Here is a 22,150-nt window from a genome sequence, read left to right as displayed (position 1 = left end):
TTTAGTGGGATATGGGCCAAATGCTGGCAAATGGGACTAGATTAATTTAGGGTATCTGGTTGACACAGTCGATTTGCACTGAAGGGTCTGTTTCCATGCTGTATATCTCTATGACTCTTTTGCATTTTCCTCAGTGCAATACTGGATCTCACTGCTAGGATATTACCTATAGGCATAGTGATAATTTACCGAACAGAGAGGTCAACATACGCCACCTTCAGTACAAAACCAAAATTGATCCTGCCTTGGTCGCAAAAGGGAAATTGTGTTTAATAAATTTATTGTAATTAATAGTGTGGGTAAAAGGGAATCATTAGACATGGTGCACCTGGGTTTCCAAAATGCATTCGGTAGAGTGCCATGTAAAAGGCTGTTAATATGCAAGATGGGTATGTTAGCGTAGATGAAATGTTGGCTAATGGATAGGAAACAAAGAGTAAGAATAAGTGGAACATTTGTGTCTAGTTGAGAGCCAGATGGATCAGTTGCATCCTTGGCTTTTTAAAACCAAAATATTGATAACTTAGACAAATAAACAGGGTAAACTGTAATGTTTCTAATTATACAGATTGGGATGGAGGGTTTTGCAAGCTTTGAGGAGGACACCGCTGCAAAGGGATAGAGACAAATTAAGTGAGCAGACAATGAAATGTCAGATGGAGTATGATGTGGTAAAGCATCTTAACTCACTTTGGTTATATAAGACAATACTTCCTAAAAGAACTTAAGCATGTGCACGTTAATGATCACAAAATGTAGACAGGCTTGTATGAAAGTTTCAGAAAATTAGCATGGGGTGTAGCAAGGAATCAGGGAGATAAGTGGCATGTTGCCCTTTATTGCAAAGGAATTAGGCGTGAGAAATAAAGAAATCTTAGCACAGGGCTTTGGTGAAACCATACCTAGGATGTTTTGGTTTCCATGTTTGAGAGGATATGCTTGCATTGAAGGCAGTGCACTAAATTGGTCACTGGGTTGAGACAGTTGTGCTATGATAGGCAGAGCAATTTGTTACTATATTATCTCATTTAGGAGAATGAGAGGTGATCTTGTTTTAAGATGATAGTGTCTACTCTGTCATGCCCCTTCAGAATCTGAGAGGTTATCTGTTAGCTGAGAAATCTCAAATATATAGGGTGCAGTCTCAGGATAATGATTAATGATTTTGGACTGAGAGGAGAGAAATTTTGTTCACTCAAAGATTTGGGACTTCTTGGAGTTCTGTAACCCGGAGTGTTATAGTTTCTTTGTTTACTACATTTATTGGGCTAGGCAGATCTTTGGTGTCTCAGGGAATCGAGAGATATGGGAAGGGGATAAAAAATTGAAGTTGAAGCCAAAGTTCGTTCATGTTGAATGGTGGAGCAGATTCTATCTACTGCATAGTCTACTCCAGTTATCTCTTGTGTTCATGTGAATATATAGGTGATGCTCAGGTGTTCATTCAAACCGAGTTCCAGGTTTTTGTCAGCAATCTGAAGAATAAGAGAAAATGGATCTTTTTCTAAACATGCAGAAAACCAAAGTTCTCTTCAAACCAGCTCTTAGAACACAACATAATCCACTCCCTGAACGTTTAAACAAAATATCAGACTAGACATACATCACTGTTGTGTATATAAATTGCAGTCAGACCACACTTCAATGTCCATAGATCTTGTCTTGGATTCTAATTGCATTCATTTTGAATGTATCTATTAACAAAATGAAGAAATAGCAAGAAAATCTGTGGGTAAACAAACAAACAAACTTTACGCTTCCAAGGTTCCTTCCAATTTAATAAAAATTCCATGTATCCATAACACAACACATGGTTTTTCTCTACAGGCATCAGTGATGCAATTTCCATCTTCAACATACATACCACCTTTCCTAACTACCATCAGTTCTGAGAAGGGTCACCGGACTCAAAACATTAACTGTGCTTTCTCTCCACAAATGCTTCCAGACCTGCTGAGTTTCTCCAGCAGTTTCTATATATTTCACAATTTGTTTCACTTAATGTGAAACTTGTTACTGGTGCTGAGCACTAATTCTGTAAATACTTTACAGTATTTTTGACAAATGTATATGCATGTCTTAATGAATGTTCATCCTGACTTGGTACTCAGTTTTCATCAATCTCATTGCTGAAAATCTCTAGCTTTTCAGAAATTAATCCTGTATAGTTCAGCCTATGTTGTTAGAAGAAAGATTGTTGTATTCATCATATTCACACCTTGAGCCCTCACAATCTCCAATAGAATAGAATTATCGAATAGTACACCTAAAAGGAAGCCATTTGCCCTTTCAAGTCTGCACTGCTCCTCTGAAGAGCAGTCCCAATTTGGACCATTCCCAAGCTTTCTTCCTATTTTTAAAGTTCATGAATGGTGTTATAGGCATTACTGGCTAGGCCAGTGCTTAGTTTTCATCCCTAATTGGACAGAAGGCAGTTAAAAGTCAACCACATTAGTTTGGGTCTAGCGTCGATGCAAGCCAGGTCAGGTAGGGACAGCAGATTTCCTTTCCTAAAGTACATTAGTGAAGCAGATGGGTTTTTGCAGCAATTAACATAGTTGCCATTAGTTTAACTTCAATTTATTCCAGAATTTTATTAAATTCAATTTGGTCCATTCTCTATGATGGGATTTGAATCCATAGCCTGTGAACATTGACTGAGTTTCTGAATTAATAGTTCAGTGACTCTACCACTTCAGCGTTGTCTCCCCTTGAATATCCATGCAATTTTATCTCCTTCAAGCATTTCCTAATTTTTCTTTTTGAAAGCTGCTGTTGGATCTGTCACATGACTTGTGCCTTTTCAGATGTCGACAGGCTTTGGGGAAATGAGTTACTTAATGCTCAGTTCTTAACCTTTGGCCTGCTCTTGTAGCCAAAGTATTTATGTGGCTAGTCCAGTTCCGTTTCTAATCAGTGGTGACCCCAAGATGACGGTGGGATATTCAGCTCTGGTAATGCTATTAAACGTCAAACGGCAAAGGTGAGATTCTCTCTTTTGGAGATGATCATGGTCTGATCCTTATGTAATGCAAATATTACTTGCTGCTTATCAGCTCATAGCTGAATACTGTTCAGGTCTTGCTGCATATTGATCAATACCTAAGGAGTTGTGGTGCTGAGCACTGTGCAATCATTAGTAAACATCGTAACTCTGACTTTTTCTTAGAGGCAAGGTTATTAATGAAGCATCTGAAGATGGTTAGGCCTTGGATACTACCCTGAGGAAGTCCTGCAAATGATATCCTGGCACTGAGATAATTGACCCTGATTAGTGCTTTGTATGATTCCAACTAGTGGAGAGTTTCCCCTGATTCCCATTGATGTCAGTTTTGCTTGGGCTCCTCCAATCAAACTGCATTGAATCAATTACTTCCTTGGATGCTGAGGGCATTCACTCTCAGCTCACCTCTTGATTTCAGGTCTTTGTCTATTTGGACCAAAGCTGTAATTAGTTCAGGAGCTGAGTGGCCCTGATAAAAAATGAGCGCCAGTGTGCAGTTTGTGTAATTGTTGCTTGATAGTATTGTCAACCACACCTTTTGTCAATTGGTTGATAGTAGAAGGTAAACCAGTGGCACTCATTGACCAGCTTGGAGGGTATACCTGGAAATTTTTCCATTCATTGTGTAAATGCCAGTGTTCTAGCTGTACAGAAAGTTCAGCTAAGAGCTCAGCTAGCTCTGGAGAAGAACTCTTCAGTGCAACTGCCAAGGTGTTGTCAGGGACCTTAGACTTTGCAGTATTGTATTTGCTGAAGACTGACATCTCTAATACTAGGACCTTTGGAGGAGACTAAGATGAATTGCCCATATGGCACTCCAGACTGGACATGGTTGGAAATGCTTCAGTCTTTTGAATTGATGTACACCCCACTTATTGAATGTAAAGATATTTGTAGAGCTGCATCCTTCATTTAATTGTTTAATTATCCATAATCAATCATTGTTTGGGGGGTGGTGGGGGTGGTGCACAGTGGCTAGCACTGCTGCCTCACAGTGCTAGAGACCAGGTTCAATTCTACCCTCTGACAACTGTCTGTGTGGAGTTTGCACGTTCTCTTTTTGTCTGCGTGGGTTTCTGCCAGGTGCTCCAGTTTCCCCCCACAGTCCAAAGATGTGCAGATTAAGTAGATTGGCCATGCTAAATTCCTTTATTCATTCACGGGATGAGGGCATTGCTGGCTAGGCAGCATTTATTGCCCATCCCTACTTGCTCAGACGGCAGTTAAGAATCAACCACATTGCTGTGGGTCTGGAGTCACATATAGGCCAGACCAGGTAACGATGGCAGTTTCCTTCCCTAAAGGACATTAGTGAACAGATAGGGTTTTTCCAACAATCGACAATGGATTCACAGTCATCATTAGATTTTTAATTCCAGATATTTATTGAATTCAAATTCACCATCTGCCATGGTGGGATTCGAACCCAAGTCCCCAGAACATTATCTGGGTCTCTGAATTAACAAGCCAGTGATAATATCACTCGGCCATCGCCTCACCTTGCAAATTGCCCATAGTGTTCAGAGATGTACAGGTTAGGTGCATTAGCCTTGGGAAACCTACCGTTACAGGGAAAGGATGGGGAGATGGGTCTGGGTGGGATGCTGTTCGGAAGATCAGTGTGGACTTGTTGGGCCGAATGGCCTGTTTCCACACGCAGTGATTTCTGGGATGTTGCAAGACTACAGAGCTTTGAACTGATCCATTGGTTGTGACTCTAGTAGTAATCTAGTTCCAAATTCGGCAAGTAACTGGGAGAGCAAATGGAATATTGACCTTTATTTGAAAGGGAATTGAGTATACAAATAGAGAAGTTAAAACTATACAAGGCACTAGTCAGACTATAACTGGAATACCATGGTCCTTTTGTCTAAGGAGTGGTATGCTGGCATTAGAGACGATATGTAGGGCATTTCTTATGAGGAGAGGTTGTGTAAGTTAGGCCTGTGCCCATTAGAGTTTGGAAGAATGAAAGGTGCCTTTATTGAAACAGGAGATTCTTCAGGGGCTTGACTGGGTAAACTGAGAAGTTATTTCCCCATGTGGAGAGTCCAAGACCAGAGGTCATAATCTCAGATTAAGGAGTCACCCATTTAAAACAGACAAGGAAATTTTTCTGCTGTCAAATAGTATTGAGCCTGTGGAATTCTTCATGACAGAGGGCTGAAGTGGTTGGGTCATTAAGAATAGTCAAGGCTGACATTTTTTTAATCCATAATGAAATCAAGACATATGGCAAAAAGACAGTTGAAGATTATCAGACCAGCATTATCTCATTGAATAGCAAAGCAGACTCAATGGGCCACATGGCCTGCCTCCGCTCCTTTGTCTTAGGGTCGTTTACCTTGGTTCCATATCCCTCAAAATCTATTCAATAGCCCAATCCTATCCATATATAATATTTAACAGAAAGAACTAAGAATCTCTCTTGTGCCTTTGTCGTGCCTGTTTGTTTTTGTTTGTCTTCATCTCCAAGATGCGCACATATTTTTGACACTTGAGCTGGACATCTCCATGTTTTGAGCCATTGCACTCAAGTCTAATGGCAAGCTGTCCAGTGTATCTAAAACTATTTTTAAGCTCATTGACCTGCCATCAGTAAGTTCATCCCTTCTAGTCAACAGCAAAGTTAGTGTGTGATCTCACTGCCTGACAAGCTGACATCTTCTTCTCTCATACCTGCATACTTGTACTTTAGACCACATTTAGGGTAATTTTATCTGTCTTGTAATATTCAAACTCCAGTGTGGTAGAGATCAAGGATTATCACTTCTGGTTACAGTTTGTTGGTATGTCTGCTATTCAGTACTCCTTCATTCTCAACCCACCTGGAGTATCATCTTTTCAGTGGTCCTTGGTTCTTACCTCATGACTATTTTCTGTGGTCCTTTCCAGGGTCTCAAGTCTTGATTCTATCCTGATGACTTCTTCAACTTGATTCTGTAACTGAATTCACTTTTTTCCATTTTAGAGGGCAAGTATAGAGAATGATAACGGCACAAGTATGTGATTTTTTCTGGCATTTTTGAAAACATACCCATTGAGTCATGTGCCTTTCAGACAAAGGAAGAATCATCAATTCACAACTTATCTCAGTCTTTCAGAACAAAAGAGCATTGCTTGGTTTTAAAGCCGTCACCCTTTTGGTTGGCCAATCATCAACCTGTGACAACAAGTTGGCATTAATTTTCACTTATTGTTATGTTACTTCCAAAATTTAGTCAGTACATTTGCGCTCCTGTATTACAATTTAGGTCTGTTTTCAGCCTTAAAATTGTAAGAACCATGTGGTGGCAAGAAGTCTCTCTTATTGGCCATGATTGGATTGCTTGTCAGTTTGCTTGTAGTTACTACTATGTTGAAAATGCCATTAAGCACAGAATGCTGCTTTCACCACAATTTTTAGATTATATGGTATCCAACACCATTTTGTGAGGGAATATCTGTACAATTGTGATTAATACAAGAAGATGATAGCCAAGATATTAAAGAATATGCATCCAAGGGTGAAGGTACCCATAGGCATCTCCCATCCGTCACCAGTCACTGGATTTATACTTTGTTAATTGCACAGAGGACTACACAAAGTATATATTTTGTACAGATTCAACATGATGGAATTGACTTTTGAACCCTTCCTTTGCCCCATATTCTCCATTCCTTGCTCCTAAGTTTAAGGGTTTCTGAGATAACAGCAAATGACAGTGCATTTTCAGAGTTCTGGTCCCTATCTCCTGAAGTGGCAGAAGGGTATTCACCTGTCAATACTTAAAATGAAAGAAGGGGGCTAGTTAATTTATATGCTGTATGACTATGAATGGGGAGCAGAGAGATGTCGCTGATTTTTTTTAGGAAAGCTACATTTATCCTGAAGTTTGTTCAGCATGAAATAGAAGCACAAAGGCAATTAGATGTGTGAAGAAATTGTAAATGATATTTCCTCAGTGCTGCCCCTTGCCAAGGTCATGGCTATTACGTGTCCCCTGATCAGTACGTTTCTTTCAAAGAGAGGATGTGTAGTAGATGGGCATGTCTTCCTCTTGTTACGGGTTGTAAAGGACCTCCTACAGGAAAGAATGTAGAGGATACAGAGAGTATTACCAGACATGCATAAAAACAACCTGGTAATGTTACAGCAAAGGTAACATGCTAAACAGCCAAGGCGGCATGTTGCTGAAAAGAATTAAAACTATTCCACAGATCAAATCAAAGCTCTGCAGCTTTGTCACATCCAATAGTCGTGATGGACAAGTAAATAAATAATCAGAAGACGAAGCTAGTTTCTTCCAGTATATCAATGCAAAAACCAAGGCTGAAGCTTTCAAAGACATTTTCAGCCATAAAAGCCAACTGTATGATCCATCTTTGCCTGTCAAGATCCCACTGCCACAGATGTCAGTCTTGGGTCAATTTGCTTCAGTTCATGGTGGTACGCTAACCACTGTGTGCAACACAAGTGCTAACTACTGAGCCACCATGCCGCCCTGAACTGAAGCATGACGGCTTGTTGAAGCATGCTGCCTCACAGTGCCAGGGACCCAGGTTCAGTTCCACCCTTGGGGAGCTGTCTGTGTGGAGTTTGCACGTTCTCCCCGTGTCTGTATGGGTTTCCTCCGGGCACTCCGGTTTCCTCCCACATCCAAAGATGTGCAGGGTGGGTGGATTGGCCATGCTAAATGGGCCACAGTGCCCAGGGATGTTTAGGTTAGGTGGGTTAGACATGGGAAAATGCAGGGGTAGGTGGGATGCTGTTCAGAGCGTCGGTGTGGACTTGATGGGCCGAATGGCCTGTTTCCACACTGTAGGGATTCTATGATTCTATGAGCATCAAGAAATGGCTGATTGGTCTGGATATAATAATGGCTAATGGCACTGACAATGTCCCAATTATAGTAATGAAGACTTGTTCTCCAGCTTAACAAAGCTGTTCCAGAACAGCTAAAATAAAGACTGTTATTACCTGACAATGTGGAAAAATGCCCAGGCACTACTTGCCCAAAAGAAGCAGGACAAACCCAATCCTGCCAATTATCATCCCATCAATTTATTCTTAATAATCAGCAAAGTGTTGGATAGTGGTGTTAACAGTGTAATAAGAGGGTCTTCACCTGTTCACCAGTGGTGAGTTTGGGTTCCATCAGGGCTAGTCAGTGCCAGATCTCATTAAGACCTTGGTCCAAACATGGACAAAAGAGCTAATGTTCTTTCCCTGTATGTTTGATTGCACAACATTGTGCCATTCCAACATCTCAGATACTGAAGCAGCAAGATGTGGACAATTTTCAGGCAGATTGGTAGGTAACATTCATGTTGCACAAGTGCCGGCAATAACCAGGCAAAAGAGAACTTATCCATCCCCTCAACACAATCATAGAATCTCTCATCATCCAGAGAGTTGTCACGGACCAGAAAATTAAATGGACCAGCCACATAAGTACAGTAGCCACGAGTGGGTCAGGAGGCTAAGAATTCTACACTAGGTAACTCCCCAAAGCCTGAGCACCACCTGTGAAGCACAAGTCGAGTGTGTGATAGAATACTCTCATGTCCGTGGGGTGAGTGCAGTTTCAAAAACACTTGAGAGGTTGATGCTATCTAGGAGATTCATACCCCATCCACTACCTTAAATTCGCCACCTTGACTCAATGATAGCAACATGTACAAGATGTACCACAGCATCTTACCAATGTGCCTTCAACAGTACCTTCCAAACCTGTAACTTCTGTCTGGTCCTAGAAAATAAAATGTGCCATATGGATGGAAAAGCCACCACCTGCAAGCTCCTCTCCAAGTTGCCCCCGCCCAACCACCACCACCATCCTGAATTGGGATTAGATTGCCATTGCTACACTATCAATGGGTTAAAATTCTGGTACTCCCTACCTAGCAGCAGTATGGGTGTACTTCCACCACATGGACTTGCCATGGGACTGAATGTGGAGGAGCAAAATCAGTTGGGGATCCATCACAAACAAAATCAAGTCGCTGGAAAAGCTCAGCAGGTCTGGCAGCATCTGTGAAGGAAAATCAGAGTTAACGTTTTGGGTCTGATATCCCTTCCTCAGTTGGGGATCCATGTCTGACAATGTCCACATTTTTATGCTTGCCAAAATTCTGGTAACTCTATTTCTGGTGTACGTAGTGTCTAAGCATCCCCAAATATCCTTGATAAAATACATTTAGGATGATTCTTTATTTTTCTCTCCCTCTCTCTCCCCTTCTTAAATTTCTTCCCTTTGTGGCTCAGTTCGTAGCACACACACAGGGTTCTGGGTTCACGTCCCACTGAAGGGCTTGGTCACAAAACATGATTGACGCTCCAGTGCAGTATTGAGGGAACCTTGTAAATTGTAAGCACTGTCTTTTAGATGATATATTAAAACACCTCATCTACTTGCTTTCCTGCTCAGGGTAAATTGTAAAAGAACTCATAACACTGTTTTGAAAAAGGACAAAGGAAGTTATTTCTGGTGTCCTGGCCAATATTTATTCCTCAAATCTACATCATGTAAATCAGATTTGATCCTTTGTGTGAGTTTGCTAAGCATAATTAGCTGTCCTTTTAAAAAAATATATACTTGATTGACTGTAAAATTGCGCAGCAAAGCAGCTCAGTGGTTAGCGCTGCTCCCTCACAGCACCAGGGACCTGGGTTTGATTCCAGCTTTCAGTGACTGTGTGGAATTTGCATATTCTCCCTGCATCTGCGTGGGTTTCTGCCAAGTGCTCCAGTTTCCCCTCTCAGTCCAAAGATGGTTAGGTGGATTGGCCATGGTAAATGTGGGGTTTTGGAGATAGGGTGGGGGTCTGGGTCTGGGTGGGATGCTTTTCAAAGGGTCGGAGCAGACTCGATGAGCCAAATGGCCTCTTTCCACACTGTAGGGATTCTGTGAAAACATTTTGAGATTCCAGTGCACATATAAAGCAATGTACAAATCTCTGTTTCTGTCTGCCTGCCTGCATAAGGGTTCAGTTCCACAGCTAATCGTTGGTGTGAAGTTTAATGCAAAAAGCTGTCAGAATTGTGTCAACAGAATGCAAGCTACAAATGACCCATGCATTCACCAAATACTTTCTAAATTCATGATCAAATTTTGTTTTCTGAAGATTGCAGCTAATAATACCCCATGATTTGGCTGCATAATTTGTCCTGATTCACAGCCTTAGGACCTGTTGGCAAAGCCTCAGAATAAAGGGGTGCAATTTAAGACTGCAGTAAGGAGGAATTTCTTCTCAAGGTTAAGTGTTTTTGAACTCCTTGCCACAGAGTTATGGGAGCAGAGTCTTTGTGTATGTTTAAGGCAGACATAAATTCTTGATCAGTCTGGGGAAAAGGCAGGAAAGTGGACATAAGGAATTTTGGATCAGCCATGATCCTGTTGAATGATGGAGCAGGCTGAAGGTATTGAACGGCTTACTCTTGTTCCTGTTTCTTATGAATTTATATTCCTAGATGATCTACCCCATATTGTGAGTCTCTTGGACAGTGTTCCAAATTCCCCTGGCTGGGAATCATTGTGCTTAACCATTAGGGCATGACAAGTGTAAGTAAGACCAGGAGGAAAATAGAATACTTTACAACAAAAGACGCCAACTTGTCCCTTTACATATTTCAAGATTGTCTAGGTTATTTAATTTTACATCATGGTAACAGCTGTAAGTCAATAGGCTCAAATCATATCTTACACCTCAACATATGGGAATCATGGAAATAAAAGCTTTAACCTCTCCTTTGTTTCTACTTACAATCCAGTTCTCAATCCATTTATAAATAAGCAAAAGTAAAAGCTTTAATCACATGAAATTAAACTAATCCTTTGTATATGCAGGGATCTATAGGAATACTTTTTGTGCCCTGTTTATTTTAAGGTAACAGCAAAAATTTGGATTAAGTATCCATACTAACATGATGTGCATACAAAACCATTAAGATACATCAATTCTAGTTGGCTCCATTTCTGAATACTCCCAAACTTAAAACCTTAGGTCAGCTGCTAGCAAAGCAAAACACTTCCACTGATGAAGGTGATGTGTGCTACTGGGTGATTGTCTCATATTTGTCAACAACATGTTTTTCCATTGTGACCAGGAGTTATTTCCAGGCCGGTCCAAAGCAGTGAGATGACAAAAGGGAATTGAATGTAAAACTGTATTCTATGTGCATTTTCTTTTCTGTAACAAATTTTAAACAAATGTTGGCAATATGAGACCTCTAAATAGTATTGGTTCTGAAGCAAAAAAACTAATGACTTACAATTTCAACAAGCTCTGAATATTAATTAATGTTTTCCTTGTCTAACCTTATTATTGTGAATTCCAATTGCTGTTTGAAAATGAAAATTCATTTTTACAGTTGACACCTAAAGTCAATCTGAATAAGCTTTATGCCATTTTCATAAGCAGCTTTTGCATTGATACATTCTTATTTAGAAACTAATGAAAACACATTAAGGATATGCTTCAGCCTTTTTTTTTGTACATTATGATGAATTTCTAAGCAAGTTTTTTTTTAAATCTTTCTTTCTAACTGTTACAGAAGAGGTCGACTACAATCTCTTTGGCACAGATTCATTGACACGAAAGAAAAAGCCTTTGGGAGGTCTCCGTAATGATACCCTCCGAAAACGAGTTCAGCTCAGCATTAGTATTCCTCAAGACTTCAGGCCTGTTTCTTCAATCATTGATGTAGATATTCTGCCTGAAACTCACCGGAGAGTCCGATTATACAAGCATGGATGTGAAAAACCTTTGGGGTTCTACATTCGAGATGGCACAAGTGTGAGGGTGACAGCTCATGGACTAGAAAAAGTTCCAGGTATCTTCATCTCACGGCTTGTACCTGGTGGTTTAGCTGAAAGTACAGGCCTCCTTGCTGTTAATGATGAAGTCCTCGAGGTGAACGGGATTGAGGTGATGGGTAAAACACTTGATCAAGTTACAGACATGATGATTGCCAATAGTCACAACCTTATTATTACAGTAAAGCCAGTGAACCAGAGGAACAATGTCAACCGCAGCAGTCGTATGTCTGGTAGCTCTGGCCATTCCAATGACAGTACAACCAGTCATCATAGTCTGCCCTCTGCCCATATGGTGCAGAACTATAATCCTGAAGATGAAAGTGATGAGGAGGCTGACATTATTATTGAAGGCTGTAGTGAACCACAGAGCATTCTGTTTAAATCACCATCTTCCTCGTTCACCAGTTCTCGAAATAACCTGAGTCAGAGACGGCAGAAGGAGCTGCCACTCAATGGCTCCATTAGAAAAAGTAATGGAAGTATACTTAAAACATTGAGTGCAATCAAAGCTGAGGCAAGACATAGCCTAGCTTTCAGTAGAGGAGGCATTGAAGAGGATGGAACAGTGATTACACTTTGAAATTTTGGTCTGGATTGATGTAAAGTGCCAGCGGAGAATCACGAACAATAGAGATGTGTTTTTTTTTCAATTGCAAACATATTTTTGGGAACATTTCCCTTGTTTACTGGAATTCAGTACCTTGCAGGATGTTCTTTTGATTGCCTTCAATGTTGAGGCTAAAACTATGATTCAGATATAGTTAGTAAGTGGATGTAAACATAGAAGCTTATTTTACATGATAGGAAAGCCTTTAATAAACTGTGTATCAAAAGTATGACACCAGATTATCTTTAAACAAAATCATGGAGATATCCTGTGAGCAAAAATGATTGTGTTGTGTAGCACCACTTGCTTGGATGTATTTGTTGCAATAATTATGGAAGACAAATTTACTTATCTTAGATTCTCCAAGTATCAGCCTGGTCCAGGACTTTGCAGCTGTTTATCCATGCATAACCAATGAATTCTAGATTGTTTAAAATAATTTTAAATAGATGATGTAACACTAGAAACTAAGAATTGGGGAATTATCTACTTTAGTTTAGAATTTGCCAACAATGTCCAATCCCATATGCAATCTCCCATGTTTTATGTTTGTATGTTTTATTGTTTGAATATGTTTGGAATTTAGATGCTGAAGGTATGAGAATACATTTACAATATATCTTTAGAAAAATCCTTTGGAGCTGAAAATAATATTGCTTTATCAGCAAATTAGAAACCATGGTCTTTGGCAGTTGGTGACAATTAATAGGTATTTAAAAGTAATGTACACAATGGTAGTAATGCAAACAAAATAACTGAAATTTATAGCACAGTTGAAGACCATTTGTCCCATCCAGCCCGAATTCTACTATCTAACTCTTGATCTATAAACCTTAGAGATTTCAGTGATTGAACTGCATATCCAAGTATTTTTTAAATGTTATGTCCTCAAACCACCTTTTTCAGATCCTTCCTGATCAATCTCTTAATGAAATCATTTCTCTTCAATTTTTTTTGGAATAACTCATGAGACATGGGCATTGCTGGCTGGACCAGCATTTAGTGCCTGTCCCTAGTTGCCCATGAGAAGAAGGTGGTGAGCTGCCTCCTTGAAGTTCTTGTGCCTTTAAAGAATTCTGTCTAAACCTCCCGTCTCATAATATATCTAACCCTCCCCAGAATATGGACTTGTCAACAAAAGGGAATAGGTCTTTCCTAACCACTCTATCCAGGTTCTTCATAATTTTATACTCTGTAATTAGGTCTCTCTTCGGCCTCCTCTTTTCCAAAGGAAACAACTCTCTCCAATCCAATCTTTCCTTATAACTAAAATTCTCCAAACCAGGCAATATTCTTGTGTATTTTGTTTATACCCTTTCGAATGCAATCGTATCTTTCTTCTGATGTGGTGTCAAGAACGGCACGAAGTACCCCAGCTGTTGCTTAAACCTGCATTTTGTACTGTTACTGTATGGCCTCTCAGTTGATCACCTTGTCTACCTGTCCAGCCACCTTCAGAGATCTGTGGATATGCTGTCATAAATTCCGCTGCTCCTCTATACTTCAACAACAACAAGTATTTATTCTTGTCGGTATCTTGGCATTTATTGTAAATTCCTTCGCCTTATCTTCCAGGTGCATTACCTTAATTCTCTGAATGGAATTCAGTTCGTCCCTATTCTGCCCGACTGACCATTCCATTGATATTTCAGCCTATTGCAGAGCTTCCCAAAGTGGGAGTCAGGATCCCCAGTGGTGTCATTAGCTGACATCAACACTTGAGTTCTGAGGCAGTAATGGCCACTGTGGTGCTTGGACCAAGTTGTAATAGCTGTGCTTCTTCTTGAACACGTCTCTGTGCCTTCAATTATTACTGAGGGATGGCACCAGTTTTCAAAGGGGTCACAATGGGTAAAAAGTTTGGAAAGTACTGAGTTACAATCTCATTATCAACCCAGACTTATTACAAACCGTTTTTTGGATCATCAGGAAGCACGTTAATCAAGTGCTACATTTAAGTCTTAAATCATTGTTATAAAGTATGAACACCAAAAGATTCGGTGCTGAGTCATACGGAACTCAGTGGAAGCAGTGTTCAGTTTCTCAAATATGAACCAACTCAATACTCTTTTCTTCCTGACTCTAAGCCAGTTTTGAATCCAATTTACCACTTTCCCATGAATCCCATATGCTTTTGTTGTCTGCTAGTGCCACCTTATCAAAAACCTTACTAAAATCCAAACAGGTTGCATCAAATGGCTACCCTAACTAATCCTTCTTGTTGCCTTCTCAAAAAATTCAATCATGTTAGTCAGAAATGACCTTTCCTTCAAAAATATCTTTAATTTTGTCTTTCCAAACTAATTTATCCTGTTCCTCAGAATTTTTCCAATCGGTTTCCCACCACCAAGGTTAGGCTGATTGACCTGTAATAATTCAGTTGAGCCTTTCTCCCTTTTTATACAGTGGTACAACATTATCGGTCTCCTGGCACCACACTTGTAGCCAGAGAGGACTAGAAATTGAAGGCATCAGTCTCTACTATATCTTGTCTGGTTTCCATAGCAGCCAAGGATACATTACATCTGGATTGATGTATCAGTCACAATGTTAACATCATTTAATACTTGACACTCCTCCTCTCTGACTGCATTGTGTGTGTCATCCCTTTCTTTTGTGAAACGGATGCAAAATATTGATTAAGAATAATACTAATATAATTTCTTCTTTCTTAAGAGAACGTACTAACTCTGAATCTCACATTTTTCTTAGTCGTCTTATCTAACACCTTTCAAGTAATTGTTTTCATTCCAATTTAACTAAATCAGTGTACAGTAAAATTAGCTTTATGAATAAGGAAATTTTATTCCTGATCTTCCTTTATTCTTTTCTGTGATTATCCTAATTCTAACTGATTTGCTCTCTGTTTTACTGATATGCCCCCCAATTCATACTCCTGCTATCTGACCAGTTTCATTCTGTAAGACTAAGTCCATAAACTCTCCCTCTCGCTTGCTACATGCAGCAAGTTCTTCTGAAATAGTTCTGAATACATTTTTAAAAAATCTTCACAATAATTCTATCCTAGTTAATATTGAAAAGTTGAAATCTTCTATTATTACTTTTGTTATTTGCAATTCTCAGATTTGCCTACATATTTACAATTCTGTCTCCCTCTCGAATGTTTGCTGGTCTGGAGTGCACTCCCATAGTGTGATGTATTTTCATTCAGCCCATATGCCCTCATTTGATGATCCTTTTACCATATTCTTCTCTCAGTTAGTTATTTCTTGAGTCAATTTTACAACATCCTCCTCTTAAGCCTCCTCTATATTTTATCTGAAAACTGTAACCAGGAATGTTGAGCTGCCACTCCTGTCTCTCTTTTAGCCATGTCTTAATAATAGCTATGATATCATATTCCTACATTTAAATACGTGCTCTCATCTCATCTGCCTTACTCTTTGGACATCTTGCATTGAAATACATCTACATTTAGTATAGTCAAACTGCTTTGCAGCCTATTTTCTAGACTTGGTTTACTTCGCCTTCCAAACATGCATACAAATCTTCTGCCTTCCATTCCCAGCTTTTATTCTCTCCTTTCTGAATCTGCTGTTGGGTTCTCATCTCTCCGGTAAATTGGTTCAATCCCTTCCCAGCATCACTAATAAAATCTCCAGTGAGAATATTATTCCCAGCATTGTTGACATGCAATCAGTCAGACTTCTACAGGCCCTACTCCATCGCCCCAGAAATCTAAAGTTGTCCCTCCTGCACCAGTTCTCTAGCCATGTATTCTCTATCTTATTTCTGTAGTCACCAGCGCATGGTCCCTGGAGTAAATTGGAGATTACTATCTTTTGAGGTCCTATTTTCAGTTTATCTTCCAGAATCTAAACTCTACTTCCAAGACACACTTTTTTCTACTTTGTACCTAAAATTTGTACCTATGTACCTTTGTATCTAAGATTGCGCCAGGAATGGTGACTTTGTACATTTTTCACTGTCCTCCAGTATAGTTGTACTTGAGTACACGTGACAATAAAATCTAATTCACCAATTTTTTTTCTGTCTGTCTCATTTGTGCCAATTTGGACCGGGACCTGTGGCTGTTCACTTGGACCATTCAGCAGCTGCAATATGACACCCTTGGCCCTGGCAGCAGGGAAGTAACATGCCTTCCAAAAATGACACTAGCAACCACAAGAGTGCAGATCTGTTCATCTCCTTATAAAATTTGCGACCACTTTTACTCCCCTTCTCCTTCTCTTACCCCAGTGCAGCTGAATCATCTGGGGTATTGGTTGTTCCTGCACTTCACAGATGAACCTTTACCCTTAATCTCAACAGTCTAAGATTCCTGCCCTGTCCCCATTATCCTTCTGGAAGTCATCTATTCCCTCTCTTCGTGCACCTCTTTAAGCTATAGTGTGACCACCACATCCGGCAATATGCTTTCCAAACAGCTCTAAGCCTCATAATCCCTCACATTGACTCCAGCTGCTGGTCAAGCTTCAAAACTTGGAGCTTGAGCTGCTGTAGCTGGTCATTCAGGAATTCAGACTTTCTGCCATGCCTTTACTTAGATTATTGCCCAGAAAGACTTAGTAGCTGCCCATCAAATTGACTCATTCCTTGGTGGGGATGCCACCAAATCATAATGTAGTGGCAATATTATAAATAGCAATTACAAAGCATGAGCAGTTTGTATTTTTCATCTGAGTTTACACTAAACTGAGGATAATTTTAAAAGTCTCTAACTTTGGCTGAATGGCACACTGTGCTATGCTATTTATAGGGTACACGTTACCAAGTTTGTATGCAAGATGTATTCTTGTTTCAGGTCTGTATTGGATTGGCTATCCTGCATCTATTTGTGCATCAAATACAGATTGTGAAATCAACATACTGTTCCCTGTACTTGAAAAATTGTGATCTTTGGATTAGTATTTCATTCATACTTAACTTTATTTTCAGTTTCCTTGTGACTTTGGGATGAATTTGCAGTACCTGTCCCTTTTTTCCACATTCAAATTGCCGCATTAGTGAGCGTACAAGCTTGTAATAGTTGGGCAAATAATGATTTTGTATTATTTTGTAAATTAATGATTGTGAAGTACTATTACGTTCTGCACCAAAGAAATAACTTTATTTTAATATGTTAATCAGTGACTTTTATTACAAAGTTTAAACAGTTTTGCATAATTTTCAACACTGCTTTCAGACAACCTGTTTGAGATTTTATTTATACTTCTAGCTTTAAAGATAAAAATTCTGCCCTCTTTGTACCCAGGTTCCAAGAATCTGCATCAGCTATGTTTCAGGAGATTTATGTGCCTGCTGCATGAGACTATTTTCATGATCACATTGCGCCACTGGTCAAGAACTTTCAATGATGCTCACACTTTGCTGTCCTTTGTACTCAATCTAACTTGCTTGGATTTTACTTCTGTCCAACAAATCCTACTATATTTGCCTTTATTATAAGGTATCTCTGCAAATATGGGTCCAAAATACATTTGTCAGTTCTTCTGTTGTCTCTGACAATGTTCTTTTGCCATAATTATTTATTAGAGCCTAAATAAAATATCTCCAGCACTCTTTATTTGTTCATCTCTTAGTGCCTGCCTGTGTTCTTTGCTGTTTTTAATGCGCTTTTAAAAGTGTTTGCTGTAGTCCATTGCTGTTATTTCAAGGTATCTCTGATAGCTGGAAGTTCCCAACTATTCCTGTAAACTTTTGAGATACCAACAAAATGCTTGTAACTTTATTTCTGATTATTTGATGGTCTTTAATTTGACATCATGATCTTCCATCACACTCCTGATTGTGTTTTGTAGATGGTGAACAAACTTGGGGAGTCAGGAAAAAGAGGTATTTGCTGCAGGATTCCTACTCTGACCCGCTCTTGTAGCGGGTCTCTGGAACAGTATGCGTTTAAAAAATGAATAGACTGAAAGCTGAACATGAATAGGTCAGATAGCTAATATCACTAGTAGACAAAATGCTAAGAACTATTATTGAGGACATGGTAACAGGGGAAAGGGGAAACATGATGGGGGATCCATTGCAGTGGATGTAATGTCAAAAAGCATTCAGTAAGGGGTGAAATGAGGTTTTTAGTATGAAACAAAATTAGGACGACTCCTTGGGATGTGGGAAATGTGAAAATTCAAATTGGGAGCAGGAGTAGTGTTTCAGGTTTTCTAGTCTGTTCCACCATTTATGAAGATTATGGCTGATTTGATTGTAGCCTGACTCCGAATTCCCAGATTAAGTTTGACTCTTTTGTTAGTCTCGCCCTGCCTTTAGAGTATTGAATAACCTGATTTCTACTACACTCTTAGGGAAAAGAAAAAGAATTCCAAAGACCCTCCAGGCGGAAAATTCTTCCTCACCTCCCATCTTGAATGGGAGACCCCTTATTTTTAAACTCTAGTCACCTATTTCTGGACTCTTCCTCAATGGGAAACATGGTTTCAACATTGATCCCTTAAAATTCACTCAGGATTTTTTTGTTTCAGTTACATCTTTCCTAAATGTTAAATGTTCTAAACTTAAATGTGTACAGGCCCTATTTTTATTTTTTAAAAAGTCAGAATTAACAGGGCATTTTTAAGTTTGGCATTTGTCCGTTTGGCAGTTTATAACCAGCAGGGTACTGCAGCTGTTTAGTCTTCATTATTGGCTTAGATGAAGGGACTGAGTGTAATATATGAGAAGAAGCAGTGCATTGTATGCAGAGTGACTGCAGAAGGATAGAGACAGGTTCTATGAGTGGTAAAAACATGATAGATGGAATTCAGTGTTATAAATGTCATAAAATAAGAGGCTAAGTGTGAAGTTCGACAACTTGGGTAGTGAATTGAATAATGAAAGACAGGAAAATGTTTACATTCACACATCTAGATATGTCTTGTACATGATTGCAAAGTTAAAAATATAGCGAATAATTAGCAAGGCAAATGGTCAACTTTCATTATATGGAATTGAAGAATATTAGCAATTACATCTAACTACAGTTCTACAGGGCCATTTTAAACCTTACAGTATTAATGTTCAGAAATCTATTTTCCCAAGAAGGAGTGCAGTGAAGGTTCACTACATTCATTTCTACAATGAGGATTGTCATTGAGGAGAGATTGTGTAGGCTAGGCTTATATTTCCAGAGTTTAAAAGAATGAAAGATGATCTAATTGAAGTATATATAATTCTTAAGCGACAGGATGAATGCTAGAAAATGTCTGTTTGACAATTCTAGAATTGGGAGTCAGTCTCAGAATAAAGCAACAACAATTGATGACAGAGATGAGAAATATCACTCAAAAGAAGGGCTTTGAATATCTAGAATTCTGTACCATTCTCCGAGAGCCGTGGATAGTCTATGTTGAGTATATTTAAGTCAGAGGTAGGCAGATGTTTTGAGTCATCAGAAAAGACGATGGATATAGGGATTGTACAAGAAGGTTGAGGAGTGGTACATCAGCATAGCATTTGTTGAATTGTAGATTGGCTCACAAGGCCTGCTAGAGGTATTTGTGTTATAAATCATTCTTCCTGTTTCCTCTGTACCCAGCACCGTCTATGCCAGTCCTAACACTGCTTTTTCCGCCCATCTTAGTCAAGCTTTTGATTACCCCTAATATCTTGCCCCTTGGTTGAACATGCTTTATCAATTGCACTTCTGTTAAAAACTTTTTCTTGGAAGAGGTACAAGTGTAAATTATTATGGTAATTATTATTAAAATTCCATCACTAATTTCCACGATCATTGGATGAGTAAATACCAATGGCGCACATTGCACAATTTGTTGAAAGTTTATTTACTGAATATCATGCAACACCCCAAACCAGTTCCATGTAGTGTCATATGGTTATAGCAAAATGAAACCACCATAAGACTGGAAGCGGCAGTGTTCTTGTAATTAACAGCCATGTACACGGTAATATGAAAACATGAAGAAAGTGATTTTTGAAATTGTGCATTCTATATGCATTAATGTAAGGTCACTGCACTTGTGGAGATGCAAGCCTTTTGATTTGAGGTCTGACCTTTATGCATGTGTGTTTTTAAGAAAAATTTAGATTTGTACCTGTGTATTTTTATTCGCTGAATGTAAAATCATCGTGGAAGTATTGAGAGTTCAGTATTATAGCTATTTTTAATAGATTTAGGGAGTTGCATGTTTTAATTTTACAAAGCAAATATGTTTGCACTGAAGTCCAATTCTCACACCATCCTATTTTCTACATTTTATGGGTATTTTTTTCTCATTGTTAGTCATCTGGATTGGCCATGCTAAATTGCCCACAGTGTCCAGGGATGTTTAGGTTATGTGGGTTAGACGTGGGAAATTCGGGGAATGGGTCTGGATGTGATGCTATTGGGAGGGGTGGTGTGGACCTGTTGGGCCGAAGGGCCTGTTTCCACACTGTAGGGATTCTATGATTCTATGATCATTCCAGAGGCCAGTATCCAGTCACCAAGTCACCCTTTATTTACATGTGCGTAGTTCTTGAAAGTGGTCCAGCTTCCTCAGAGCCAACTCTCAATGAACAGAACCTCTGACACTCCTGTTTATATTTGTCAGCCAAGGCTCCCTGATTAGGGCTGTTAACCTGGTCCAATCATGTAACTGATATTCTATGATGTCCACCTGGCTGACCTCATTACAGCCACTACATCCCTTCCCCATCGTCCAGGGGCGTTGGCTTGATCTTTGTCATGTGGTCTTTCCTGGAGCGTTTTCACACCTGGTCCGGTTCCTCCGACTCAGCCTCAGATACGGACAGTATGCACCAGACTGCAGTCTGCGTCTTGCGCCCAGAACATCTCAGAAGAAGTTCATCCTCTTCAGGTGGTAAAGGCATCAAGGCTGTAACATCCACCATGTTCATCTCAGACTGAGGTTTTTTTTAATATTCATTCACGGGATAAGGGCATCACTGGCTAGGCAGTATTTATTGCCCATCCCCAATTGCCCACAAGGCCGTTAAGAGTCAACCACATTCCTTTGGTCTGGAGTCACATGTAGGCCAGACAGGTAAGGATGGCAGTTTCCTTCCCTAAAGGTCATTGTTGATCTCGTTCACTAATCGACAATGGTTTCATGGTCATCAATATATTTTTAATTCCAGATATTTACTGAATTCAAATTCCACCATCTGCCCAGAAATCCACCCAGAACATTATCTGGATTAACAGTCCAGCAATAATACCACTAGGCCATTGTCTCCACTACTTTGACACCATACAAAGGGGAGAACCCATGGGTTCCAACAGCCTTTCTGGATGTTCTGTGTACATTTTGCTCCTGACCTGTTTGCAAGTCTACAGCTTTCATGTGATCCACGTGCTTGTTCAGGACTCACCTACCTGAACTTTGTAGGCCACCGCACCTGACCTTGTGTTGACCATACCCTTATCCATGCAGGGCCATTTCCGTAGTTTTGGCACCAAACTTCATCCCTTGAAGTAATCTCTCTCTTGCTTACAGGAGTTTTGTGTCTGTTCCTGATGCCTTTTTACCCCCTTCCCCCAGGAAAATCCGATTTAACCTGGTGCAGAGTCTTCTCCCCATTAGCAATTCTGCTGGAGCTATCCCTATAGTTGCATGCGGCATGGTCTGCTATCAAATGGAAACCTGGACAGTTTGGTATCAAGGAAAGCTGTAGGCTTTCTCTTTAAGAGACAACAAGGCATAGAGCTGAATGAACACAGCAGGCCAAGCAGCATCATAGGAGCAGGAAGGCTGACGTTTCGGGCCTAGACCCTTCATCAGAAATGGGGGAGGG

At 39.7% G+C, this 22,150-nt stretch overlaps 1 protein-coding gene across 1 annotated transcript; it reads left to right on the top strand.

Annotated features, from left to right (window-relative positions):
* The first annotated feature begins 10,390 nt into the window (after positions 1-10,390).
* LOC125485565 (partitioning defective 6 homolog gamma-like) lies at positions 10,391-20,126 on the top strand. Its single transcript, XM_048608860.1, has 2 exons — positions 10,391-10,406; positions 11,541-20,126. Exons 1-2 carry the CDS (start codon positions 10,391-10,393, stop codon positions 12,383-12,385), a joined length of 861 nt encoding a protein of 286 aa, XP_048464817.1. The 3' UTR covers positions 12,386-20,126.
* The last annotated feature ends 2,024 nt before the right edge of the window (positions 20,127-22,150 follow it).

The sequence above is a fragment of the Rhincodon typus genome, chromosome 2, assembly GCF_021869965.1.
Source record: "Rhincodon typus isolate 14 chromosome 2, sRhiTyp1.1, whole genome shotgun sequence".
NCBI classification, from domain to species: Eukaryota; Metazoa; Chordata; class Chondrichthyes; order Orectolobiformes; family Rhincodontidae; genus Rhincodon; species Rhincodon typus.
Note: the sequence above shows the minus strand (reverse complement) of the source record. Positions and strands in the feature narration are given on the sequence as shown.